The following is a 24,600-nucleotide window of genomic DNA, read 5'->3' as shown; positions in this document are numbered from 1 at the left end:
TGTGAATCCTTTGCACTCTATGCTGATGAATCCTTCCAGATTCTCACACTATTTCTCAGTCATTTTACTTGCCTCTGCTGAAACCATATGATTGATTCTATGTGCTTTGTAACAATGCAGTCACCTCTGCCAGTGTTTCAGTATGTACCGTTGGAAGTCACTTTCTTTTAAGTATTACACAATAAACACCCAGAGATTTGATAAGCTTCTCAGCACTGTGCCTCCCAGTCTACATCTGTTTTATTATGAATTTCTTCAGTGGGGGTTTGTGTATATGTGATATGGAACATTCTTAGGAGCCAACAAATGTGTTAGAACTAATATGTATTGGAAAGGGAATATTTATACTATCAGTGGAACAGAGAATGGTCTGCTAAAGGATACATTTTACAAATAAAGTAAAATTAAAGTAAAAGTAAAAGTAAATTATTTAAATATGCAAGGACTGGATGATTGAGTAGGTGGGACTTGCAGCTCTAGAAAGAGGTGGAAGGTGCCTATGAACATTAATTCCTCCCACTCTTTTATGACACCTTTTCCTCCTCTTCTGTTGCTTCTCAGATAAAAAGGCTTTCTGTAACTTCCACATTAAAGGACGTTGGCCGGGAATTTAGACTCAAAATCAGGTCTCAATTAAAAATAAATATATAAAATGTTTAAACTAGAAACTTTCACAATTGGTTTAAAATGTCAATGAAAACTTTGGTTGGTTGGTTGTAAACATCCCCTTGTAGTGTGTACAACCTAAATATTTTATCACTGTTATAGTGCATCAGAACTAAACTAAAGTACTAAAAGTAAACAATTAAATCTTCCAAAATCTTTTCAGTTTAGCTATCTAAAGGGTTAACTAACCTAGGGAAAGCAAATTCTTTTAAAAAGATTTTTAAACTGACCTCAGGTCTTTAACTGGGAAAGACGTGAACCACACAGTTGTGTCTTTTTCTGGGCAGATTTTTTTTTTAGGTGTGTACCGTAATTTAAAATGTCTTTTAAAATGTCTGCTGATTTAGACTAATTTCAGTGGCTGTATTTATTGTGGTGTTTGGTACTCAGAAAGTTTTTTGTGTGGGTGGTGGAGTGTGGGAAATTTTTGCTTTCCCATGTGTATCAAATCCTTGAGCATTTCAACAAAGTGAAGCAAAATAATAACTGGAAATGGAAATTTCCCATTGCTCCACATTTACTGTCATTCAAGTTTGCAAACAGTCTTTGGAGTTTTTATCTTCTGAAACTCATGCTGTAGCTACATGTCCTGTTTTGCTTTATGTTTCCTAAAATGAGACACTTACACACATACTAAGCTGTGCTAACGTTCCCATAAGGCAATACATAAGGTTGCTAAAATAAGCCTGTTAAAGCAATCTAGAGTGATTTGGTGACTAGTCTTTTCATACTTGCAAATTTCTAGAAAAAGTGCAAGTATTTTTTCTCTGTAAATAAAATAAGACATTTGAGATATCCTGTGCCATAGAAACTGGAGGTTTTGGTGGTGGTGGGTTTTTTGTTTTTGTGGGTTTTTTTGTATTCTGGACGTACTGAATAAGGTACATTTTACTTATAACTCATTGTTTTCTGTCTGGCAGCAAAACAAAATTTAGTACAGTATCAGCATTCAGTTTTTTGTGCAGAATTTACTTAATTTGCATGGGAATTAGATTATATTTATGGCTGCATTTTATGAAATATAATTGGGATATATATGAAAATATGCAGCTGACTTTTCAGGCTGCACAGCATAACTTCAAAAACAGTGCAGGATAATGAAGAAAACATTGCTTTAAAAGTTTTTGATTTTATAAATTCCTACATATCCAGACCACTAGAACCTTCATAATATGTGAATTAGTAAATTTTAAAACTCCAGGATAATTATCACAACATACTATACTCTGTTCATTTATTTTGACAGTTGTCTTTTAGTTTTAATTTTTCATCATATACATGTACTAGGACTTACACTGTCAGATACGGTGTAAAAAGACTGAAGTCTTAGTAATAGGAAGCTGCGGCAGCCTGACATTAAGTCTTTGCTGAGAAGTAAGGAGATACCAACTTTCTGTTTGTGAATTGTAAGGTGTGAGATGTTGTGAGGGTCTACAGTTTATAAAGTATATAGATGCAGAAAACCCATTTTCTTTTCCCTTAACTTAAGAGGAAAACAAACAGGGAACAAGGTACAGATCCTTGGGTTGCTTATTGAGATGGGACACTGATCCTTTCACTTTTAGATCACTAGTTTAAGCTGATGATTACTTGGTGGTTTATGTGAAAGGAGGTAGTGGTCTCAGTCCATTACCTAGTGGAAACGTGTTAAACTACATTCTCAACTGGCGCATTTATCATGCATATTGGCAGTTTCAGCAAAGAGTCCAAGAGTTTTAATGGGCATAGATATTGAACTCACCCATTGGACAAAGTACATCAAGAACAGGCATGAGTCATGTTGGCAGGACAGTGTGATCTGATGAAAAGGATTATGCAGAGCTTAGGTCTCCACCAAGTATTATATACTGATTTAATTTAAGATCTGGCTAATGATGGTCACACTTCTTTTCTTACCAACCACCTATCATACTGGTGCAAGGCTATCTCCTGAATACCTGGTATAAAATAAGATGGTAGTAATATGACAATGGACTTTTAGCTGAGCAAAGAAGGGGAGAGAGAAATCAGCATCCTTGTATTAGAGGCAGGTTGCGATGAGGTTAGTCTGTGAAATGACTGAGGGCTTCCAATTAACCACACAAAGGAACGTTTCTCTTTATTCAGAGATGAGGACAAATTTTCAAGGCAAATTATTTGGGCTAATCTTTCACTGTTATGGGCAAAGTGTGTATGTGTGACAGGACATTTACTTTAGACAGGCCAAAATGTTATTTTACAATAACACAGAAACAAGTCACACCTCTTGTCACAATCATTTTTACAGCAGCACATCTTGTAACTTTTGCATTTTGTCATAGATTTTTCTAGTAATTTCAATGGCACAAATTTCCATTTGCTTGGGACACGAACCTAAAAAATTATCCTGTCAGAAAGCTAGAATTATTTAGCTTTACTATTGTCATAAATATAAAGGGAAGGGTAAACCCCTTTGAAATCCCTCCTGGCCAGGGGAAAGCTCCTCTCACCTGTAAAGGGTTAAGAAGCTAAAGGTAACCTCGCTGGCACCTGACCAAAATGACCAATGAGGAGACAAGATACTTTCAAAAGCTGGGAGGAGGGAGAGAAACAAAGGGTTTGTGGGTCTGTCTGTAGTCGTCTTGGCCAGGGACAGAACAGGAATGGAGTCTTAGAACTTTTAGTAAGTAATCTAGCTAGGTATGTGTTAGATTATGATTTCTTTAAATGGCTGAGAAAAGAATTGTGCTGAATAGAATAACTATTTCTGTCTGTGTATCTTTTTTGTAACTTAAGGTTTTGCCTAGAGGGGTTCTCTATGTTTTTGAATCTAATTACCCTGTAAGATATCTACCATCCTGATTTTACAGGGGGGATTTCTTTATTTCTATTTACTTCTATTTTTTTATTAAAAGTCTTCTTGTAAAACACTGAATGCTTTTTCATTGTTCTCAGATCCAAGGGTTTGGGTTTGTGGTCACCTATGTAAATTGGTGAGGCTTTTTATCCAACATTTCCCAGGAAAGGGGGGGTGCAAGTGTTGGGAGGATTGTTCATTGTTCTTAAGATCCAAGGGTCTGGGTCTGTGGTCACCTATGCAAATTGGTGAGGCTTTTTACCAAACCTTGTCCAGGAAGTGGGGTGCAAGGTTTTGTGAAGTATTTTGGGGGGAAGGACGCGTCCAAACAGCTCTTCCCCAGTAACCAGTATTAGTTTGGTGGTGGTAGCGGCCATTCCAAGGATAACGGGGGTAATATTTGTTACCTTGGGGAAGTTTTGACCTAAGCTGGTAAAGATAAGCTTAGGAGGTTTTTCATGCAGGTCCCCACATCTGTACCCTAGAGTTCAGAGTGGGGGAGGAACCTTGACAACTATATACACAAATTTCCAATCCAATCTGATAGGAGGATTTTCCTAACCCCACTTCATGCATTGATAAATAACCCTCACCTTCCTTAGAGGCAAAGACTATGCCTGGACACTCAGTTATTAAAGATAATCTATTTTTTCCAGCAGTACGTCTGCTGTTTGTTAGAATTTTCCCCACTTAGCTTTCAAAACTAGAATACATTGAAACAGATTTTCATCAGGGGAAGCTGAGGGTGCTCAGCATCTTTCAGGAAGGTACTCAGCACCACACAGGACTGGCCCTTCACTTTCTTGCTCTTGTATAATACAAATGCCATAAAGCCTAACTCAGAGAAGGGACTTTGTTGAGTAGAAGTAGGTCTCTAAGGCAAAGAGATAAGCCATCCTATAATGGCTTAAATATTTTTAGATACAGTGAGCAGGATTCTCTGCTCTATTCTAGATCCTTTGTGCTGCTCTGGAGATATAAAAAGGGATAGAAACAGACAGTGTCGCACCTGATGAACATTCTTGGAGCATGGGGGAATCCTCCACTAGTGTGGAGCTGGCTATGACAGCACTTATGCCGTCTCTCCACCCGGCTACACAGAGGGTGTGCCAGAGCAGGAAATGGAGTAGCCTGAGCAAAACAGTGTTCCAGCTATTTTCAGCTGTCACTCAACCCTTAGGAGTCAGTACCAACTGTCATATATTGGGGCTGGCAAAGAGCCCATCTGAGAAATAGGGAGCCACAGCCAGATTCCTTGTGGCCATCTGCTCCCCGTCAGTGGAAAATGAATGCAGTGAGAATCTGGACAACTATACTTGTTTCAGTAATGAATATTTTCCCAGTAGCAAAATGCTATATTGCCATAATGCTACATACCAGTTGAATGGAAAATTGTACTTGTCATGCAATTACATTTCACCTGTCAAAAATCTAGACCAGACAGACAAAAACCTTTTGTTCAAATATTCTTTTTATTCTGACTTGCAATTCAACAGTATTTTCTCCTGAATTATTTCTGCTGATTCATGATTAACCTACTTTGTATTTCAGATTTTTAATGCAGAATGTGTTTCATTAGCACTCTTTAAATGAAATTACCTTTGTGGTGGTATTTTGAGATTGCCTTTTAATGTCTTTTTAATGGTAATTTAAAACTTATTCCATGCTGAATAACTGTAGAATCCTTATGGAGGCACATATGGCATCCGCATGAATATCAAATGAATGCATAATGATCAGTGAAATTTCTGTGATTTCCACATGAATCAACAGTGACGAGACACTTAATGTTACACTCAATTACATCATGTTTAATTTATGTAGAAAAATTTGGACATTGTGTTTAAAATGTCTTTAGTAAGTCATTGGGACTAATTGAACCTCCATTTCTGTGACAAATTGCACTGCAAACATTACATTCTGTTTTTACCCAACAGTTAATGTAGGTGAAAGCCTGTTTGCAGAGGGTCAACAATTTTTGATATATTTTCGCTGTTGCTCCCTGAATAATGGAATCAAATTACAGCATCTATTAAATTATTTCTGTTTGCTTAGATGCGCAGCATCCCAAACAATGGAAGAATAACCTATAATCATTTCTGAACTCTAGATACTATTCTTCGTATGCTAAAATATAGTTTATGCAAAGAAAAGTGTTGGTGCGATGCCAAGGGACATTCGAATAGCTGGGAATGACCGAGATGCAGGGACACTCTGGTTACCTCTGCTGTCCCGATTACATCCCCTGAACTGGCTACCGGTGCTGTGTGTGTTGGGGCAGGACGTGCTACAGCCACTGAACGTCACCCAGGAATTACCCTACACAGACAGAATTCCTCCCATGGTAAGCTGAGCCAACCTGGAGCAATGTAAAGTGCAATAATGGAGTAGTGCAAAGCTACCCTAACGTAGGCCAGGATCTGGCCCGTTTAGTACAGCGTGGATGCTGTCAATATATAAACCAGTTACAGAGGGCTGTGTGGTAGCCCACCCATGGGTCAGGGGGTTGAATTCCATTCTGCTTCCCCTTTTTCCACACTTAGTGACCTGCACAACATCCAATTGCTTTGTGCATGTTGGTATCTATAGAACATATTGGGTGGGGGAATTTCACCTCATATGAATATACCACATTACCAGAGTAATTTGCTGCTCCTTTTGGTCCACTCTGATAATGTTTGATAACTAGAGAAGTATCTAACAAGCAGTTGACCAACAGTTTTGTCAGAAGATCTGTAAACAGAGACTTCTAATAAATTGGTTAGTCTCTAAGGTGCCACAAGTCCTCCTTTTCTTTTTGCGAATACAGACTAACACGGCTGCTACTCTGAAACCTTCTAGAATGATGATAATCATAACCATAGCAGCTCTTATTTGCCTGGATTGCTGAAAAAATGCAAATCCAGACCTTTAGTAATTGCATCTCAAGCTTTCATTTTTCCCAGCAAAGCATGAGAGAGAAATTCTTACCTTGCTGTGAAGCTGTAAAAGATAGGACACTTTTTCTCATGATAGTAGACTTCATTCTTTTTAATAAATGAATTAACAGAGAAGAATATACTTTTGGAAAACTTTCTATTATTAATTTTGTTAAAAGTACCCTTTTCCTGCTTTGATCATTTTAATTATTCCATTCATATGATTCTCAAACACTAAATTGTGTTAATTTAATTGAGCCTCAATTTGTATAAAGTAAAATATTAAATTAATGTCTAACTTGGCATTTATGAAAGTAGAATACATATTATTCCTGAAGTGATGCTTATAAACAGTAGTGCTGTAAATCTTGAAACACAAGAGGCATGTTGCAGCAACCTGAAACATTCTACTCTTCAGTAGATTTCCCTATTAACTAATTGTTTTCCCCAGTTTAAGAAATTGTGCTAATGAAATGGACTGAAACATACTTTTCTTCTAATGTCATTTTGGAAAACAGAGGGGTTGAAAGTCTCACATTTAAATGGTGCTTTTCATCCAAAATGGGACACCAAGATGTTATAAAACAGTGAGCCAGTTTCTGCCCCCCTCCTTTATACTCATTTAACCCCCCTAAATCATCTAAGAATGTAACTGATAGCAGAAATGGGCCCAGGCATATATACAACTCACTTCACCCACTGCTGAAATGGAATTACCTTTGGAACATAATGTAGTGAATGACTTGCTACTTCCAGCTACACTATATCCAATTAAAGCCATTATGGGTGGCCAAATGTGAACTGGCATTTAGCCAAGGCTTTGGCTAACAAAAAGCACCATAGAATCTTTAGTGGTTAGGACCTACGGTGACCCCCCAGGGGTTCTGGGACAATTTGTATAGTGGGGATTCTCTGAGCCATTGAACCAAACTGTAAACCCTATATATGATGGAAGCCGTTTCAAGCCAGAGGGTGCTGCTGCACCCCTAGTTCCAGCACCTAGGATGACCCCTAGCATTAGGCTAAATCCTTATTTTTGCCACTTGCCCTCTGACTCAGAGGGAAATGACTTCTGAGTTTCAAACACCACTTTGTGCAGCTCCTGAGGGAATCAGTTATAGGATCAACCATGGCTGGCCCTTCTTGACTGATGAGATGAAAGCTCAAAGACTGCAGATTAGAAGGGTGCGTGAGATGCATTTGCTATAATTTTACCAAGATCAAAATTTTAAAAAATGAATGGGTTGATTTTTGTTACAATTAAGAATGCTTGTAAGTACAATGGCATATGGCTATATCAATTAATTTGTCAATAGGGCTCTGCAGATTGAGTTTTCACAAAGTGGAGTCACAAAATAACCTGCCAACTCTCAGATCTCAAAATATCCTTCTGCTTCAGAAATTTGTCGGATTCATCACCTGCATTTATTCATTTCTATTCTATTCCTTTCAAGTGTTTACAAATTGTTTATGAATTTGTAAAATAGTAGTTTTTCCTTCTTTTTCTGCTGAGAAACTTTGTAGGACTTTTCAGGACAGGTTGGAATCATAGAATATCAGGATTGGAAGGGACCTCAGGAAGTCATCTAGTCCAACCCCCTGCCCAAAGCAGGACCAATCCCCTAGAGTGCCATCATGTGAAAGACAATTCTCTAGAATTGTCTTGTACATTACCAATTTATTGTGTAATCATTTACACAACACCAAAAATAACTGGATTAGAAATTTACTTATGAATTTGTCACTGTAAAAATAAGACAATTAAAAACAAAGATTTCACTGTCTAAGCTGGGATCCAACAATTCCTAAACAGCCTGGAAAGAATGCAGAGCAAACAATGAAACTTAATGGATAAGATCTAACATTTCTATGTTGGTTCTAGTCACATACATGATGATATCCCAGTTTTGTATTTGCCTTTTTGCTTTCCAAATTGGAAATCTAAGGAATTCAAAATCAGCTAGATTCAAGGCCTAAACTATGTAGCAGGGTAAACTAAATACTAGCGCAGGAACCCTAGAATTATGCACCACTGCCTGCCAAGACTAGTATTCCTTGTGTTTATATATTTATATTACACTGCTTCCCTATTTTCAATGTGTGGCAGCATTTGGCATTGGAATCCCACAGTTGCAGGGTACAAGTTGCTACAGTGAAAATCTTAGTAGGAGGGGCTGCATTTCTTATTCCTCACCTCAGCAGAACTTGCACTTTACTGTCCCTTTTCCAGTAGCTGTCACTGCATCATCCAACAGTTCTGTGGAATTTCGGTAGCTTGATGTTTCTGATAAAATGATCAGTAATGAATTAGATGTTTGTATTTAAAGGATCTTCACTGACCTAAGGAGGAGGTAAAAATGCCAAAAGCCACATGGGCTCCCATCTGGTGCTATCTCCCACCACTGCTGAGAATTTTGGGAAAAAAATCCCTGGCGTAGACACAGCCTTAGAAACCTGTACACGGTGATTTTAAATTATTTATTTTTGTTGTTATACTTGGTGTTTTTATATAGTTTTAATTAGAAACAGTGATGTGATACCCATACTGAGATAACCCTCAGAAAAATCACAAAACTAGATTTGTGTGAATGATCATTATATTAAAGTACAAGGAAAGGCACAGTTTGCAGATTACACAAGGAATCGTATTCAGGTTTCCTGTGCAGTGGTAGAAACAAGAGCACATAGGCCTGTCATGGAGCTCATCATTCACTGCTGGTCTGCTGCCTAATCCTGGTTGCTCTGGGGCTTATCTTGAGGCCTATAACCTCCCGTCCATGGTTTTCACACTGTCACTCTGTCCCTGTTTGCCTGCCTACAACCTTTCTCCCAGCCTCAGGAACCCCATCCTCCTCCTCATGACTCAGCCCTCTTTCCGTGTCACTGTCCAAGTTTCCCCATTCCAGGGGTTAATACTGTGGTCCAAATCCTACCACTTCCCAAGGGGTAAATTGGGGAGACCCAGGCCCACCCACTACTCTGGGTCCTGACTTAGGGACCTTGTAGATAGCAATCTCATGCTGCGACTAACTTCTCACCATGCTGCTATGTTTCCTGGGCCACTTCCCCACAGTCCCTGTACCTTCTTCACCCTTGGTCAGAGCATGCAACTACCCAGTCCAACAGGCCAGACAGGCACTCCTTCTTGGGATGTATTATCAGGCTTGTGGTAAGCAAGACACAAAAAGTAATTCTTCCACTCTTCTCAGCACTTACAGGGCTTCAACTGGAGTTTTGTGTCCAGTTTTGGGCACCTTCAGGAAAGATATGGACAAACTGGAGAAAGTCCACAGGAGAGCAACAAAAATTATAAAAGGTCTAGAAAACATGACCTATGAGAAAAGATTCAAAAAATTGGGTTTGTTCAGTCTGGAGGAAAAGAAGACTGAGGGTGGACATAGTAGTCTTCAAGTATGCAAAAGGTTGTTATAAAGGGGGTGGGGAGGGTGATAAATTGTTCTCCTTAACCTCTGAGGACAGGACAAGAAGTAATGAGCTTAAATTGCAGCAAGGAAGATTTAGGTTGGACATTAGGAAAAACTTCCTAACTGTAAGAGTAGTTAAGCAGTGGAACCAATTACCTAGGGAGGTTGTAGGATCTCAGTCCCTGGAGGTTTTTAGGAATAGGTTAGACAAACACCTGTCAGGGATGGTCTAGATCAGGGATGGTCTAGATAATATTTAGTCCTGCCTCAGTGCAGGGGACTGGATAATATGACCTATCCAGACCCCTTCCAGTCCTACGTTTCTAGGAATCTATGATTCTGTTTCTTTAGAAACTAAGTATAAAACATTATTATGGTTGAGAGGAGGTCCAATGATTAGGACACTAGTTTTGAACTCAGTAGACAAAGGTTCAGTTCTTTACTGCCTCTCCGACTTTTGTGACTCTGGGAAGGTCACGTACTTAGGGTCACATTTTCAAAGGTATTTGGGTGCCTAAAGGCGTAAACATCTAGTGAAATTTTTCAAAATGCCTAACTCATTCCTAGAGGCTTAAATAGCCCACTATGTGCCGATCTACATTTTTAGGCATCCAAATACCTTTGAAAATCAGGCCTTTAGTTTCTCTGTGCCTAAGTTCCCTGTATGTAAATAGGATAATAGCACTTCCTGACCTCACAGGTGCGTTCTGAGGATAAATGCATTTAAGAGTGTGAGGTGCACAGATCCTGTGGTAGAAGAGGGTCATAAAAGTACCTTAGCTAGTTTGCTGGCTTAGAAGTGGCTCCTAAACCCACTTGTATTAATAACTCAGTGCTGCTGCCTTCCCTCTGGGTCAACATTCTTATTTTAAAACAACATGTGCAGTAGATTGCTTTTACAAAGGTTCTTGAATACAACAGTCACCTTAAAGCTGCCCTCTGGTAAAACCATTGAGAGGGAGCAAGAGTTGATTACCTCATATGACCTCCCTTGGGCAAACTCAGGGGATTAGCTGGTACCAGAGAGTGCTAAGTATCTTGATAATAGATGATGTTTTAAAGATGGTGGTGGATATTTTATCACAAATTGCAAAGAAGGGGCTGTATTCTAGGAATACTATCTATCTGGATAAGCATTTGTTTTTGCTCTGTTATTTTTGAGGAATGGTGGTGTCTCTATTGTTAAGGTTCAGTGGAGCTGTCCGTTTAAGACCCAATTTTTGAAAGTACTCAAGATGCACATGCATAGACATATTGATTTGAAAAGTGCTGTGCTACCAAGGGCCAGTATAGATTTGGTGGGTCCCAGGGGTAAGGAGATACAGTGCCCCCATAATGACCAGCTTTTAAAATTTTCTCATCCTTATAATGTTTTTTGAGCTCAGAGCTGGGGTGGGGGTATGTGGAATATAGGCCTAAGACACTCAACAGAATTAATATTAACAACAAGGGGGAAGGAAGCAAGCCAAAATAGGGAAGGAACAGGTTAAAGAATATTTTGATAAATTAGATATATTCAAGTCATCAGAACCTGTTGAAATTCATCCTAGGGACTATCTGAGGATCTAAGGCGCTATCTGAGGCAGTCTCAGAACCATTAGAAATTATCTTTGAAAACTCATGGAGGGTGGCTGAAGTCACAGAGGACTGGAGAATGGCAGTGCTATTTTTAAAAAGGAGAACAAAGAAGACCTGGGAAATTATAGACCAATCAGCCTAACTTCGATATCTGAAAAGATACTAGAACAACTTATTAAACAATCAATTTGTAAGCATGTAGAGGATAATAGGGTTATAAGGAACAGCCAGCATGGGTTTGTCAAGGACAAATCATGCCAAACCAACCTAATTTCCTTCTTTGATAGGGTTACCGGCCTAGTGGATAGGGGGCACGCAGTAGATGTGATATCTTGATTTTAGTAAGGCTTTTGATATAGTCCCACATGATATTCTCATAAGGAAACCTGGGAAATGTGGTCTCCATGAAATTACTATAAGGTGTGTGCACACCTGGTTGAAAGACTGTACTCCAAGAGTAGTTATCAATGGTTTGCTGTCAAACTGGGAGACCATATCTAATGGGGTCTTCGAAGGGTCAGTCCTGGTTCCAGTATTATTCAATATTTTCATTAATGACTACTTGGATAATGGAGTGGAGAGTATGCTTATAATATTTGCAGATGACACCAAGCTGGGAGAGGTTGAAAGCACTTTGGAGGGCAGGATTAGAATTCAAAATGACCTTGAGACATAAGAAAAATTGGTTTGAAATCAGGAAGATGAAATTCAATAAAGACGTGAAAGTATTCACTTAGTAAGAAAAAAATCAAATGCACAACTACAAAATGAGGAATAGCTGGTTTGGTGGTAGTACTGCTGAAAAGGATTTAGGGGTTATAGTAGATCACAGATTGAATATGAATCAACAGTGTGATGCAGTTGTGAAAAAAGTTAATATTCTGGGTTGTATTAACAGGAGTGTTGTATGTAATTGTCCCACTCTACTCAGCACTGGTGAGGTCTCAGCAATTCTGGGCACCACACTTTCGGAAAGATGTGGATAAATTGGAGAGAATCCAGAGAACAGCAACAAAAATGATAAAAGGCTTAGAAAACCTGACCTATGATGAAAGGTTTTTAAAAAGTTCTTAGACTTTCATTCTGGTTATATAAAGTGGTCTACTGCAAGCACTCTCTGGTACGAAAGCAGGATAGAAACACAGCTTGTCAGTTTTTCAAAATGCTACATTCAGATTGGCTTGAAATTTGCCATATTAACCATGGCTCTGCCCCTGCGGGCACAGCAATAGGGAAAGGGAATACAACAGTATCTTGCCCTGCCCTAAACAAACTTGTCATTTTCTTGGTGCCCAACACAACTCCTAATCAATGTCCCTATTCCCACAGTCCAACAGACTCTGATTGTGCTTTGTGTGACACCACAGATCCGGAGTGTACTTTCTGCTGATTGGCAGAGACTGAGGGAGGAGTGAGGTACTCTGATCTCCCTGGGGGACAGATTACTTAGGGCAGAGTTAAGGTTGTTGTGTGGGAAGAGTCACTTTAGCTCTATATTTCCATTTTCCAATCTTTGTTTCTGTAACACTAACCTTCTTGAAGGGGACCTTAACTCTGGTTTTCCCATGTTTGAGTTTGGGAATTAAACTAATGTTCTGGAAGGGCATGAAGAGCATAGTGCAGTGCTAAGCATCTGCAATATGACCTCCACATTAATTATGTTTTTGTAAGATATGTATAAGGTGTATATGTCAGCGGTGATGTTTTTCTGTGAAGAGGTGGAGTTCCAAAAGCAGGCTAAAAGGATACAGCAGTACACTGATGTTACAAATAGCACTTGTTCAACTGCACTAGTTAATTTATAAATTACATATTGTTGTTTGCTGTTGTCCACTGGCAGACATATGCTTTGCACAGTTTTATTTTAGTCCCATAACTAAAGCGTTAATCATCATAGTGTATTCACTTGGGCTTAAGCTTGAGTTCATGTAAACTACTATCTTGATTGTCTAGGAATGCTGGGGAACAGAAAAGAGTAATATTGTTGCACCTAATATTCTATTGTGTATAATTAGTTTGGACATCTGTGATTGGAGTCCCAGGGGAGCCAACTGAGGTCACTCAATTAGGGTGAACTGCAAAGAATGGGGCAGACAATCCCCAGAGCTGGTGGATATTCCAATACTTGGATTTAATAAAATAGCACAAAACAGCTTCTATAATACCTCACTGGTTACCCAGAAGCCAACACAGTTGCCTTAAAGTAACCCAGCCTTAGGCCTCCACTCAGACACCCAAGTCAAATATGATGGGGATTACTGAAAAACGTATTCATCATATAAAAAAGTTTTACCAATCCCAAAGGATTGGGCACGTTACCTCCCAGGTTAATGAATATTCCACATTTTACCCAAATACACGCTTACACCCAATTCTTATTAACTAAACTAAAAGTTATTAAAAAGAGAGTGTATTGGTTAAAAGATCAGTATACATACAGACATGAATATAGATTCATAGTAGAGGTAGTAAGCTTTGTAGTTGCAAAGAGTTCTTTCAGAATTAGTTTATAGCCCAATGTCCATTTTCAGGGTGATTCCAGGTTAGGGTTGGAGACCTCAGTCTTGGTTTTAAAGTTCCTCTGCATGAAGCAGCTCTGAGATTAAAAGGATCAGGACCAAAGGGGGTTTTATACAGATTCAGGCCTTCTCTTGACAGGTTGGAGTCCTTGGCAAACAATAGGCAATTATGGGGACTTTTGAAGTAGATCTATTTCCTAAGCATCACTGGTAATTATCTACGTAGATTAACGTAAGGTAATTTCCTGTTTTTCATCATTCTCAGGTGATTTGCTATACATTTCAAAGAGAGATGAATACAGTGATATCCTACGTTTACAGTTTATCTAAATGTTAAGATGTCCTTTTAATCTCTGAATTAACAGAATACACAATAGACAGGGACTGTTTGATTACATTGTTAACCATTAACAATATATATGTAAAAACACAAACATCATCTACCAAAATGTCTCTAAGGGTTGAATTTGGGTCAGTTATCCTGCAGGATGCTTAACCCTTTCTGGCCAAGCATCACAACATCATATTCTAAGTAGCATCTCTAAGCTTTCTGAATGCCTTTGTGAGATCCATATCAGGTGAAGGGTGAATGACTTCAGCTGAATCTAGACAAGAGTGAGGTCATATTAGTGAGAAAAAGGAAATGCCTAGAACTCTTCCTCTCCTCCATTGCAATCCCCTCCATCAAAGGGATCTGCCATCACATGGTCAAATTGATTCTAAGCCTTGGAGTCCTGTAATGGGGAGTACGTCAGACATTGGCAAATAAAAGGTTAACAGGGAGTCTGAGGGCCAACTAGCCCATTTTGTGGCACCTGGAGTGGAGAGAACTAATAAGGATTAACTCTATCCTTTATTTCTAAACTTTATTCCTATAAAGCAAGAGGGGGTGTGTGAAGACTCAATTTTGAGTGAGGAGATCCACAAGAGAGGAGGGGAAGAGTCCCCTTGCTTGTGGAAAAGCACCATGGGGAAGCTACAGGAATGAAGTTAGCCCTATTGTAGACCCTGGAAGAGGGGCAAGATCCTACAAGACTGTCGGTTGGTGTCCCAAGGGAGTTACAAGGAGCTGAGAAGACCTATGTTGAAGCTGGAGAAGCCTGGGAACCAGAGAATTGATTGTATTAACCACCGGTTCATGGGAAATGGTGCAAGGGGCTTAGAGGTAGGAAGCAGTCCAGGGAAACAGCAGCACATCTGAAGAAGCAGACCTAGCTCCTTAACACAGGGTCCCTGGACTAGAACCCAGAGCAAAGGGTGCAACTGGGTTTCTCTATCAGCCCCAAAGGAAGGGGCACAAAAGCCCTACACATGGTCTAGTGAGCTCAGAGTGGGATTGAAGACAGTCCAGAGGATGGCTGAGGAAAAGCCCAAGAGAGGGCTGAAGGATCATGTGTTGGGACCTTTGGACTTTTAGTTGGACGTTTGTTACCCTGAAAAGGGCTTGAACTTAAGAGTGACCTGGACAGAGGGTCAAGTCACCCAGAAGACAGTGACAGAACCAAATCGGCTAATGGGGTGGGGGTAGTGGGGGTGACAGAGCCCTTGCAATGTTGCATCTTGGCATGAGAGGGAGATTTGCTGGTGAGTGACTGCCAAGATAGATCCATGTAGACTTTGCATTGCACTTGGCTACAGCAGCTACATCAGCAAAAAACTTTTAATCCGCCTGTGTCTGGCTGAAGATTGCATCTGATCCTATTGAACACAGATCTGACCAGAATGATCCATGCATTTGTAAATCTAGATTGGACTATTGCAACTCTGTGTAACTAGGAAGGAACCTTCATACCCTGAGGAAATTCTAGTTTAATGAGAACATAGCAAGCTGCCCATTGAGCAATGCAGATAACCAGGAATGCATCATCCCACTATGCTGCCCCCTGCATAAAGTTCCCATTGAACACAGGGTCTACTTCACAGATTCATAGAGTTTAAGGAAAGAAGGGACCATTACATCATCTTTGTGATCTCTTGTGTAATACAAGCCATTAAATTTTACCCAGTCACCATGTGTTGAGCCCAATAACTTGTGTTTGACTAAGGCATATCTTCCAGAAAGGCATCCAGTCTTGATTTGATTTATGGACTTCAAGGTAACTGTCCTAATATTCAAAGTCCTGCATGGAATTGAACTATAACCTCCTATAAAAGCTAAATTCCATGAAACTTTCAAGCAATAGGAGGAGGTTCCTGGCCTGTTGTTCAAAATGCTATGGGAAGACTACAACTATGGAACTTGCTACTGGAATAAGAATGAATGCTGACCTCACTGCTTTCAGAGATGGATGCAAAAGCCAGCTCTGCTCAAGCTTTCCCTTCATTCTTATTGATTTCTTTAAAAAGAACTAAAATACATCCACAAGACCTCTAAGTGTGCCTCTTGGAAGCAGGCAAGTGAGAGAGCATTTTTAAACTAGGGGAAGCACTGCAATACATGATGTGGGCAATGTAGGCATTACTTAGAAGCTGCTTCCGAAAACATGAAAGTGACTGTATTGATCCTCTTCCTTGGAATGTTGCTTCTGTGTTTAATAAAAAGTTATGCATTTTGTTAAGGGGCTCTAACTTTGTGTGTGGTGCAGGATGCTCAGTGATTCTACACTACCAAAACTCTTCACAAAATATACAGAGAAATGTCTTTTTAAAGATGTATGCACCATTTGCCAAGAAACTGCCTTTTTGTAGCTATGGCAATGTTTATATAATAACTTTGTCTCTGCTGAAGTACTGTCCAAGCAGATGGGACATAATTTTCAAAGCTGTGTAATGGTCTTTCTAAAAGGAAATACCAGGAAAGAACAATGCTGTGCAACACAGCATACTTGGCTGTCAGAGTCAAGGATAAGCATTGTTAGCTGAGTAAAGTTAATCTGTATTCAAAGTAATTTAAATCATTTGGATCACTCCTTTAAATACTTTAATTGAATTCAGGAGGACTAGTGGTTAAAACACAGGATTGGGAGTCAGAAGATCTGGGCTCTGCCATAACCTCTGTGACCATGGCAAGTCACTTAACTTTCTTGTGCTTCAATTTATCCATCTGTAAAGTGGAAGTGATACTGCATACATCACAGTGTTGTTGTGAGGCTTAATTTAATTAAGATTTTTGTACAGTTCTCTGAAATCCTCAAATGGAAGAGTAAAAGTGGAGAACACAGTTATTTCCATTGGTTATAACACCATTTACTTCTTAAATCTTGTACTTAAGTTTTAAGGGCACACCCCATACCTGTACAAGCCAAACAGTGAAATGTTGTGATTAAAACAAAACACAGATATATCACAGCACATTTTCTTGAGATTCACTGGCTAACTAACAACATTTTGTCCATCACTACACACATGCACATGAAGGAAGAAGAAACTCTTTACTGAGTAATATATTGTACATGTTAATTGTAACAGCATTTTAAGAATTTGAAAATTCAAAGCAGGCTAGCCCTAGTAGTGCTAGTCTGATTGGCCAAGGCATTTTAGTCCCATCCCCCCCATCCCCAAGGACAACTATGGCATTGTAGGGGTTAAATAACCTAAGTTTTTATACTGCACTTATCCTGCAGTATCAGAGCACCTTCTGGTAGTACATTAAGTAAAGTGATTACACATTTGTCATGTATTCTTTGATCTCTCATCCTCTCCCTAGAGGGACAAGAGTGTTCAGAAAAGTGTCTTGTTTTGGTACGGTGTGTGTTTTTGTTTTTTTTAAATGTAGGAGATGTTCAGGACAAAAATGTGCCTTGTATTTGGAGCAGAAAGTGAGGAGGTTTGTGATGGTCCTTAGTTCCTGAGGGAGTTAATTCCACACTTTCAGACCACCCCGGTGAAAGTTCTGTATTCTGTACAGAAGTGCTTTACTCTTAAAGCTGAGCTACATTGTGCCAGAGGAGTATAGCAGTTGACTAGGGTCATCCCAGAGATTTAGATGGACATTTAGCTACCTGGACCCAGTCTACAGAGTGCTTTGAAGGACTGAGACATTGAACTTGATTCAAAAATCTATGGGAAGCCAGTGTAGAGAGTGGAAGACAGGCTTGTTAAGTTCATATAAAGTGTTGCTGAGTTCTGAACTAGTTGGAATTTCCTAGTGTTGAAGGCTTCCTGCCCAGGTATATCTCATTGCTGCAATACATCAGGGAGATGATGAAGGCATAAATAACTGGTAATCAATGGTTTATGTAAAAGAGCCAAGAACAAAGCATTGTCAGCATGATTCATGCCAGTACCCTTTGTTTTCCTATATCTATATCCTACCTAACATTTCAATCTTGCATTAAGATACCTGTGGAGAATCACAGGCACCGGAGACCACCCTAGTAGATCCAGATGAAAGACCGGGCCTAATTCTGTAATAAATTCCATTCCTGGAGTTGGAAACCTTTATATTAAAAAATCCATTTCATTCAGTATAGTTTGTTCTCAAATACATGGAGTATAAGAGGAAAAAGAAATTATTCTACCTGCAAGCTTGTTAGGTGGTGTGCTTGGTTAACTTCCCTCTGATGCTAATTATGAAGGTTTTCTCTCTGCTAATTAGAAATACAACTTTGTTCTATTATTCAAATTGGTTTGCCGTGAATAGCACACAAACTGAGAACTGTAGAGTTTGGAGTCTTCTGATTGTGAGTTGCATACTCTGAATAGCTTCAATCTGTTACATTTTTTTAAAAAAAATTAATTTTATTTTTCACAACATCTACAACTGACATTTTGTATCTGCAAACAGGCTACCAGGTTATGAAAGAGGAAAACAGGAGGAGGATGGTGGACGGGGAGGTGCTCTGAGACTGTGGGGCTTATTTCTGTTTCTCCATTCCATCACGCATCCAGGCAGAATTCCTTTGGTTTGTGTCCCCTGACTTCCTAGACACCTTTGAGGAACATTGGGCACTGTCTGGGGTTCTCTGCTCAGTGGCCCTATCTGGTTCCCTGCTTATGGCCCTATGACCTCACTCCTGTCCCTGTTTCTTATTAGTTGTCCCCCAGAATCATTTGAGGCTTGGGTTCAGTGGCTCCTCCCTTTAGGCTGGGAGAGGGATCTTCAGGCACGGGTGGGCTTGTCCCCACCTGCTCTTGATCTCAATAGGTGGCTATGAAAGAGGAAATTATCATCATCATGTTCCTATTACACCTCTGGCATTTAGGGCAGCAACGAAGCTCCTCCACTCCTGTCTGTTTCTGGCAAGTCTGTCAATGGTTCCCCAGCTGTGCCCCAGGCTTTTCAGCTTGGTTTCCACAGCTCTTTACCATGTTGTTTTCAGGCAGCCTCATTTTCGCTTGCCTTCAGGTGTCCATCTTATTGCTACTCTGGTGATGGAATCATGGAAATGATGGGAAATGAAAGAGGAAAGGGGAAACTGTAATACTACTGAGATGGGGATTGAAGGTTCTCTACAGAGCTAGTTTTGCAAAACATCTGCTTTGCCCACCCTTCTGCTAACTTTTTGGCCTGAGGGTCACATTGGATTTCTGAAATTGTATGGAGGGCTGGTTAGGGGAGGCTGTGCCTCCCCAAACAGCCAGGTGTGGCCTAGCCCCCATCCCCTATCTGACCCCCCCTGCTTCTCACCCCCTGATGTCCCCCCCGGGTCCCCTGCCCCGTCCAACACCCCCCCCCCCGTCCCCTGACTGCACCCGGACCCCCTGCCCCTGACTGCCCCTTGCTGCCCCATTCAACCCCTCCTCTCATTCCTGACTGCCCCCCCCAGACCTCTGGCCCCATTCAACCCTCCTGTTCCCCGCCTTCTAACCGCCTTGACTCCTGTCCACACCCCTGCCCCCAACCACCACCCTGAACTCCTCTGCCCTCTATCCAATGCCCCCCTGCCCCCACTCACTGCCCCCTTACCGCGCTGCCTGGAGCACCAGAGCACCAGGACAGGCAGCCGTGCTGCCCGGCTGGAACCAGCCATGCCACCGCGCAGTACCATGGGTCAGCGCCACTGCTGGCAGTGCAGTGAGCTGAGGCTGCAGGGGAGGGGGAACAGCAGGGGAGGGGCCGGGGTCAGCCTCCCAGGCCAGGAGCTCAGGGGCCGGGCAGGAGGGTCCCACAGGCTGTAGTTTGCTCACCTCTGGCTTAGCAGAACAAGAACCAAGAAGAGGCAAGAAGTGGAGTGATGCAGAGTTACTACTGCCCAGTTCAGTGATAGACATGTAGCAAAGCAATTTATTGGAGCATTTATGGTAAAGTCATGTGAGGCCAATGGATGAATTATAACTAAGGTCCTTGCAACTGATGAAATTGTATTTTGATTTGAAGTTCAAGCAGCAACTTGCTTTTTATTCTACCTTCAGCATGGTTTTTAAAATGCACTTGTTCAGTGAAGTAGGTTTAAGAAGGTTACTCTTGAATGTTAGTGTATTCCTCTGACTGAAGTACTCATAGTTCAGGTTATCCATAATGACGCGCAGGCAGCATTTTCCATTCTGTGGAATGCAAAGGACATCAAAATAGAGAGGAAAAGTAGTCGTACGTTTTGAAGAACAGACCTAGCAGTCATGAGAGCTTGATTTTATATTACCTGTGCAACCCTGGGTGAGTCACTTGATGTATTTTTGCTTCTGTTTCCTCATCTGTAAAATTTCCATTATAGATTCTCCTCTGGAAGGTAATATAAGTGCAAAATAGCATCAAAGGCTATGAAAAGAGGGGGAAGGCTTTACATAAAATTTCTTCTAGTTCCTTGCTAAGGCCCTTTAAATTAGAACCAGAATATCAATAGCACTTACCCTTTGTTTATGGTCTTCCTGCAACTGATTTTTGCACTGCTGTGAGCTATTAATACTCGATTGAAGTTTGGAGTGTTGGAACATATTTCACTATTTTAATGTATTTTCAATACATTAATTTTCAAAAAGTTTTGTTTCTTTAACAAAAGATGAATATAAACGATTAAATTATCCAGTTAACTGCACTACTATATACGAAATCAAAGACTTACCATGTATACAGTGTCAGTCCCTATCCTGCTCCAACAAATTTTTTTTTTATACAGATTTTGTGGCCATTTAGATGTTGCCTTCTTTCTATAGTTTAACTTTATATTATATATGTAATAAACATCAGACTAAACGTAGTATTTATGATTCCTATCTACCCCAGATCCTAGTTTTCTACCCACAAGTTATTTCTTCTGATACCCACCATATTCTCCCCTGGTGGAGTTTAACAAGTCACACCTGCCTCAGTGAGTCAGCAAAAATAAACCTGCCATTCCATCTCTCCTCATAGGAGAATCCTGCCAGTCTTTTACACCATTACATCAACCAGCCAATTATAATGAGTCATTAGATGCTATTACATTCAGAATACATTTGCAAAAGCCAGTATATAAGAATTCATCAGCCCAAATTTTCAACTGCCATAGTGTGAGTGATGGAGAATTCCTAGTTTTATCCACCTCATGGAAAATCATCTCTAACTAAGACAGAATGAAAACTGCTGGTGTTGTTCCTATTTTAGAACATCCCTCACTTAATAATTAAAATGTTGTTCTCCATATCTGGATTTCTTCAGTGAGTTTAAAAACAGCAAAACACATTTTATCCCGAAACATTTTATTTTTGTTTTCTCATTAGTCTCAAAACATTTACTTTCTTTAACTCAAATACCACCAGAGTTCTATGTACTTCTCCATATTTCATTGGGAGTTGGAGTGGGCCCTAATCTTTTCACGAACACTTTATTTCCTATTCAGTAGCATGAGTGCATCTCATGTAGTCAGTTCTGTGCAGTTAAAGTTTTGTGATTCAAGTGTTTTGGGTTGTAGTCAGTTTAGTGTTGACCAAAAACAATCTGGAAATTGTCATGTTTTTAATCTGAGTTTTGTGCATATAAAACTGAGTCTGAGTTAGGCTTCCTAATCTGAGGATATTGCCCCAAAAGTGCAACTCACAATTTGACTCTATGCTCTTTGAATATGTCTACACTGCAATTAAAACCTCCAGCTAGCCTATGCTTGCTGACTTGGGCTCAGGCTAATGGTCTGTAGGCTTTTGCTTGGGCTGGAGCCTGGGCTCCAGGAGCCTGCAAGAAAGGAGGGTCCCAGAATTCAGGCTATAGACCAAGCCAGAATGTCTACACTGTGATTAAATAGCACCTTACCCTGAACCCCACAAGCCCGAGTCAGCTGGCATGGTAGTATGTCTACACTACCCTTTGAATAGATATAGCCCAAGGAATGCTTGTGAACATGCATCCAGGCACGCTCAAGCCTCCAGCTAGGATGTATAATCTTTTTGCATGTGTCCGCATTCCTGGAAGGACCAAACCCCAGCCTGGGATCAGTTCATTGTTTTGGCACATGGGTGTTGCCTTTTCCAGATCTGCTCATTTCTTTCTGCTCCAATGTGTAAAAATACATTCCTATCTCACAGAAGTATTGGGAAGTTTAGTTAATGAATTGTAAAGCACTTGGAACATGTGTATTATTAGTGGTCGAGCTCCACAAAGAGATTGATGAGAAGGGATTTGAACAGGGGTTATTCACCTGTCAGATGGGTGCCCTAAACCCTAGACTATAAAGTCACTTGCAGTGTTTCTGGCTTAGACTGGTTTCAACAGAAGCAATTGAGAGAGAGATACAGCAGAATAGGGGTAGTTCTGGGTTTAGGGTACTCTCCTGAAAGGAGGGAAACTCCTGTTCAAATTCCTTCACATCATCAGGCAAGAGAAGGAACTGAACCAGGATCTCTCACCTCTTGGTTTAATACCCTAATCACTGGGCTAAAAGTTATAAGGAATCCGGTCTTTCTCCCCACTAGTGGGTGAGTTCTGCGTGGAGTTACTCGATCAAACCCTGCATGAAAGAAAGACGGGACAACACCTATCGTCCTATGGTTTGAGGATCCTGCTGGGGTGTAGGCATGATATAGGCAGCTAGTTGCCTGCCTGAGGTAGCCATATGCATGCTCAGAGGTAGAAATTTAGGTGGGGAGGGAACTTCTATAGCTGAAATATTAGCACTTAGTGATTTTAGGCACCTAATTAGCTGAGTGGAGGTTTTTTGGCTCACAGTAGTACCTCAATCTGGAATTTAGGCATCTAAGCTCCGTGGTGGCTCCGGGCAAATGTGTATTAGTACTCACAGGTCCCAAGGATGACTCGACCCCCATTGGGCTGGGGCTGTACATACACATAGAGACAATCCTGCCTCAGGAGTTTACAAACTAAACAGACAAGTCCAGGGCGAGGGGGAAAGGCAGATTTTAACGTACTTTTTACAGAAGAGGAAGGGGGCCAGGGAGAGAGTAAGTACCCAAGGTCCCATAGGAGGAATGGGACAGAGGTGGGGATTGAATCCCAGGCTTCCTGAGCCGAGGTTAGTGCCTTAGCCACCTGCCTACCCAACCCGCGGTGGAGTCAACCCATTGCTAAGTGTCCCAAGGAGCTGCAGCTGGCCAGGGAGCCAGAGACTCTCACAAGGAACCGCCCATGTACCCAGGTGCCGAGCGGGAACAAAACTGCCCTTCCCCTCAGTACGTTAAGGGTTAGTTGTGTCTCTGTCGCTGCGCAGGGCGACGAGGCGCGGCAGGAGAGTGACCCCAATAAGACCCCGCCCGGCGGGTCACAGCTCTGGAGTGGGCTCTCCAGCCCGCCCTTGTCCCCGGGCACCTCCGGGGCTGGCTGCTGCGCAGCTGACGGGGTCCCCTGGCTGCGCGGCCGTGCTGGGGTAGGACGGGCAGCGGGGCACTGAGTTTAGGGAGCCCCCTCGCCCGGGGTCCCTAGCGCTGGTGCCTCGGCGGCGCGGGGCGACTTCGGGCAGCAGGGGGCAGCCCGGCCTCCTGCCGCACGTGAGTTGGGGAAGGGGCTTGGGGGGCTGCTGCTGCCCGGGCGGCGCCCGCGCTCCCCCCGCCCCCCACGTCTCCACCCTACAAGTCCGGCCCGCCGGCACTCCCGCTACTGCCTTAGTGATCAGCTGCTGCCGGTGCCTCCCGTTTGGGCTGAGCCAGAGGATGGTACCTTAGAGGAGGAGCCGCCGGCGCCGCCGCGATGGCTGCCCCGCTGCCACATTTGCCGCGGAGCGCAGGGAGGGCTGCAGAGACTCCGGCTCCCTCCCAGGAGAGCAGCGGTGACTTGGCTCCTTCCCCCTGGCTAGCCCAGCGGGCTCCTCTCCTCCCCCCTGCTGTGCCCCATTCCCAGGCGGGGCCCCGGCTCGGGCCGGACAGGTAAGGCTGAAGGGTGGGGGGCAGCGTCTCCGCCGGACGGATGCCGCCTGTCCCTCCGCTCTGTGTGTGGCTACAGGTGGCTCCAAGCTGCCGGGATCTGGCAGAGAGAGAGTCACTTTCAGCAGGGAAGCGTTAGCCCACCGCAACGCCCTAGAAACGCGCCGCCTCCCCTCGGGAGCCTCGCAGGCGTTTTGCGGGCAGGCTCCGGGCGACAAGAGGCTCGGAGGTGAACGTGTGTTGGTTACACGAGGCGACGACCCTGTTCTGATGCTACTTACGCCTAGGTGGTGTGTGATCAAAACCAACCCGAGGAAGCCATCGCAGAGGTCTGATGTCTGAGCAATAGTGGGGTCGGACAGGAACAGGCTAAAAACTGTTCGCACAGTTTTCGGAAAATACTATCAAAGGTTTGCCACATCCAAGGCAGAGTAAGGAAGTCGCAGCTGGAAAGGGAAAGAGATGTGCGGTATCCTGTAGCGGAAGCACCTTTTTCTTCAGTTAAAATCCCCCCC

The 24,600-nt window shown here is 41.9% G+C and overlaps 1 protein-coding gene and 2 long non-coding RNA genes across 7 annotated transcripts in view; 1 reads left to right on the top strand and 2 right to left on the bottom strand.

Moving 5' to 3' along the window:
- Window positions 1-24,535, bottom strand: part of LOC311528232 — a 34,047-nt gene extending 9,512 nt beyond the window's left edge. The window contains exons 1-2 of the long non-coding RNA XR_014713545.1: window positions 24,367-24,535; window positions 8,594-8,683 (exon numbers count right to left, since the gene is read on the bottom strand). This is a non-coding gene — a long non-coding RNA (uncharacterized lncRNA). The remainder of the gene's footprint in view (window positions 1-8,593; window positions 8,684-24,366) is intronic.
- Window positions 19,913-23,971, bottom strand: LOC311528231. Its single transcript, XR_014713544.1, has 3 exons — window positions 23,883-23,971; window positions 20,443-20,522; window positions 19,913-20,347 (listed from the first exon to the last, which is right to left on the bottom strand). It is a non-coding gene; the product is annotated as an uncharacterized lncRNA (long non-coding RNA).
- The window catches only part of GRB14 (growth factor receptor bound protein 14), a 134,336-nt gene continuing 133,148 nt past the window's right edge, over window positions 23,413-24,600 (top strand). For 2 of the 5 annotated variants that reach the window (XM_084642989.1, XM_084642988.1), the window contains exon 1: window positions 23,415-24,088. In XM_084642989.1, the coding sequence (XP_084499115.1) occupies window positions 23,913-24,088 (176 nt within the window). In that variant the 5' untranslated portion in view covers window positions 23,415-23,912. Of the gene's footprint in view, window positions 24,089-24,600 lie in introns of all 5 variants that reach the window. The other 3 variants (XR_014713543.1, XM_084642987.1, XM_084642986.1) reach the window with 3 other exon arrangements.

The sequence above is a fragment of the Lepidochelys olivacea genome (assembly GCF_965140295.1).
Source record: "Lepidochelys olivacea isolate rLepOli2 genome assembly, chromosome: 11".
In the NCBI taxonomy this organism is placed as follows: Eukaryota; Metazoa; Chordata; order Testudines; family Cheloniidae; genus Lepidochelys; species Lepidochelys olivacea.
Note: the sequence above shows the minus strand (reverse complement) of the source record. Positions and strands in the feature narration are given on the sequence as shown.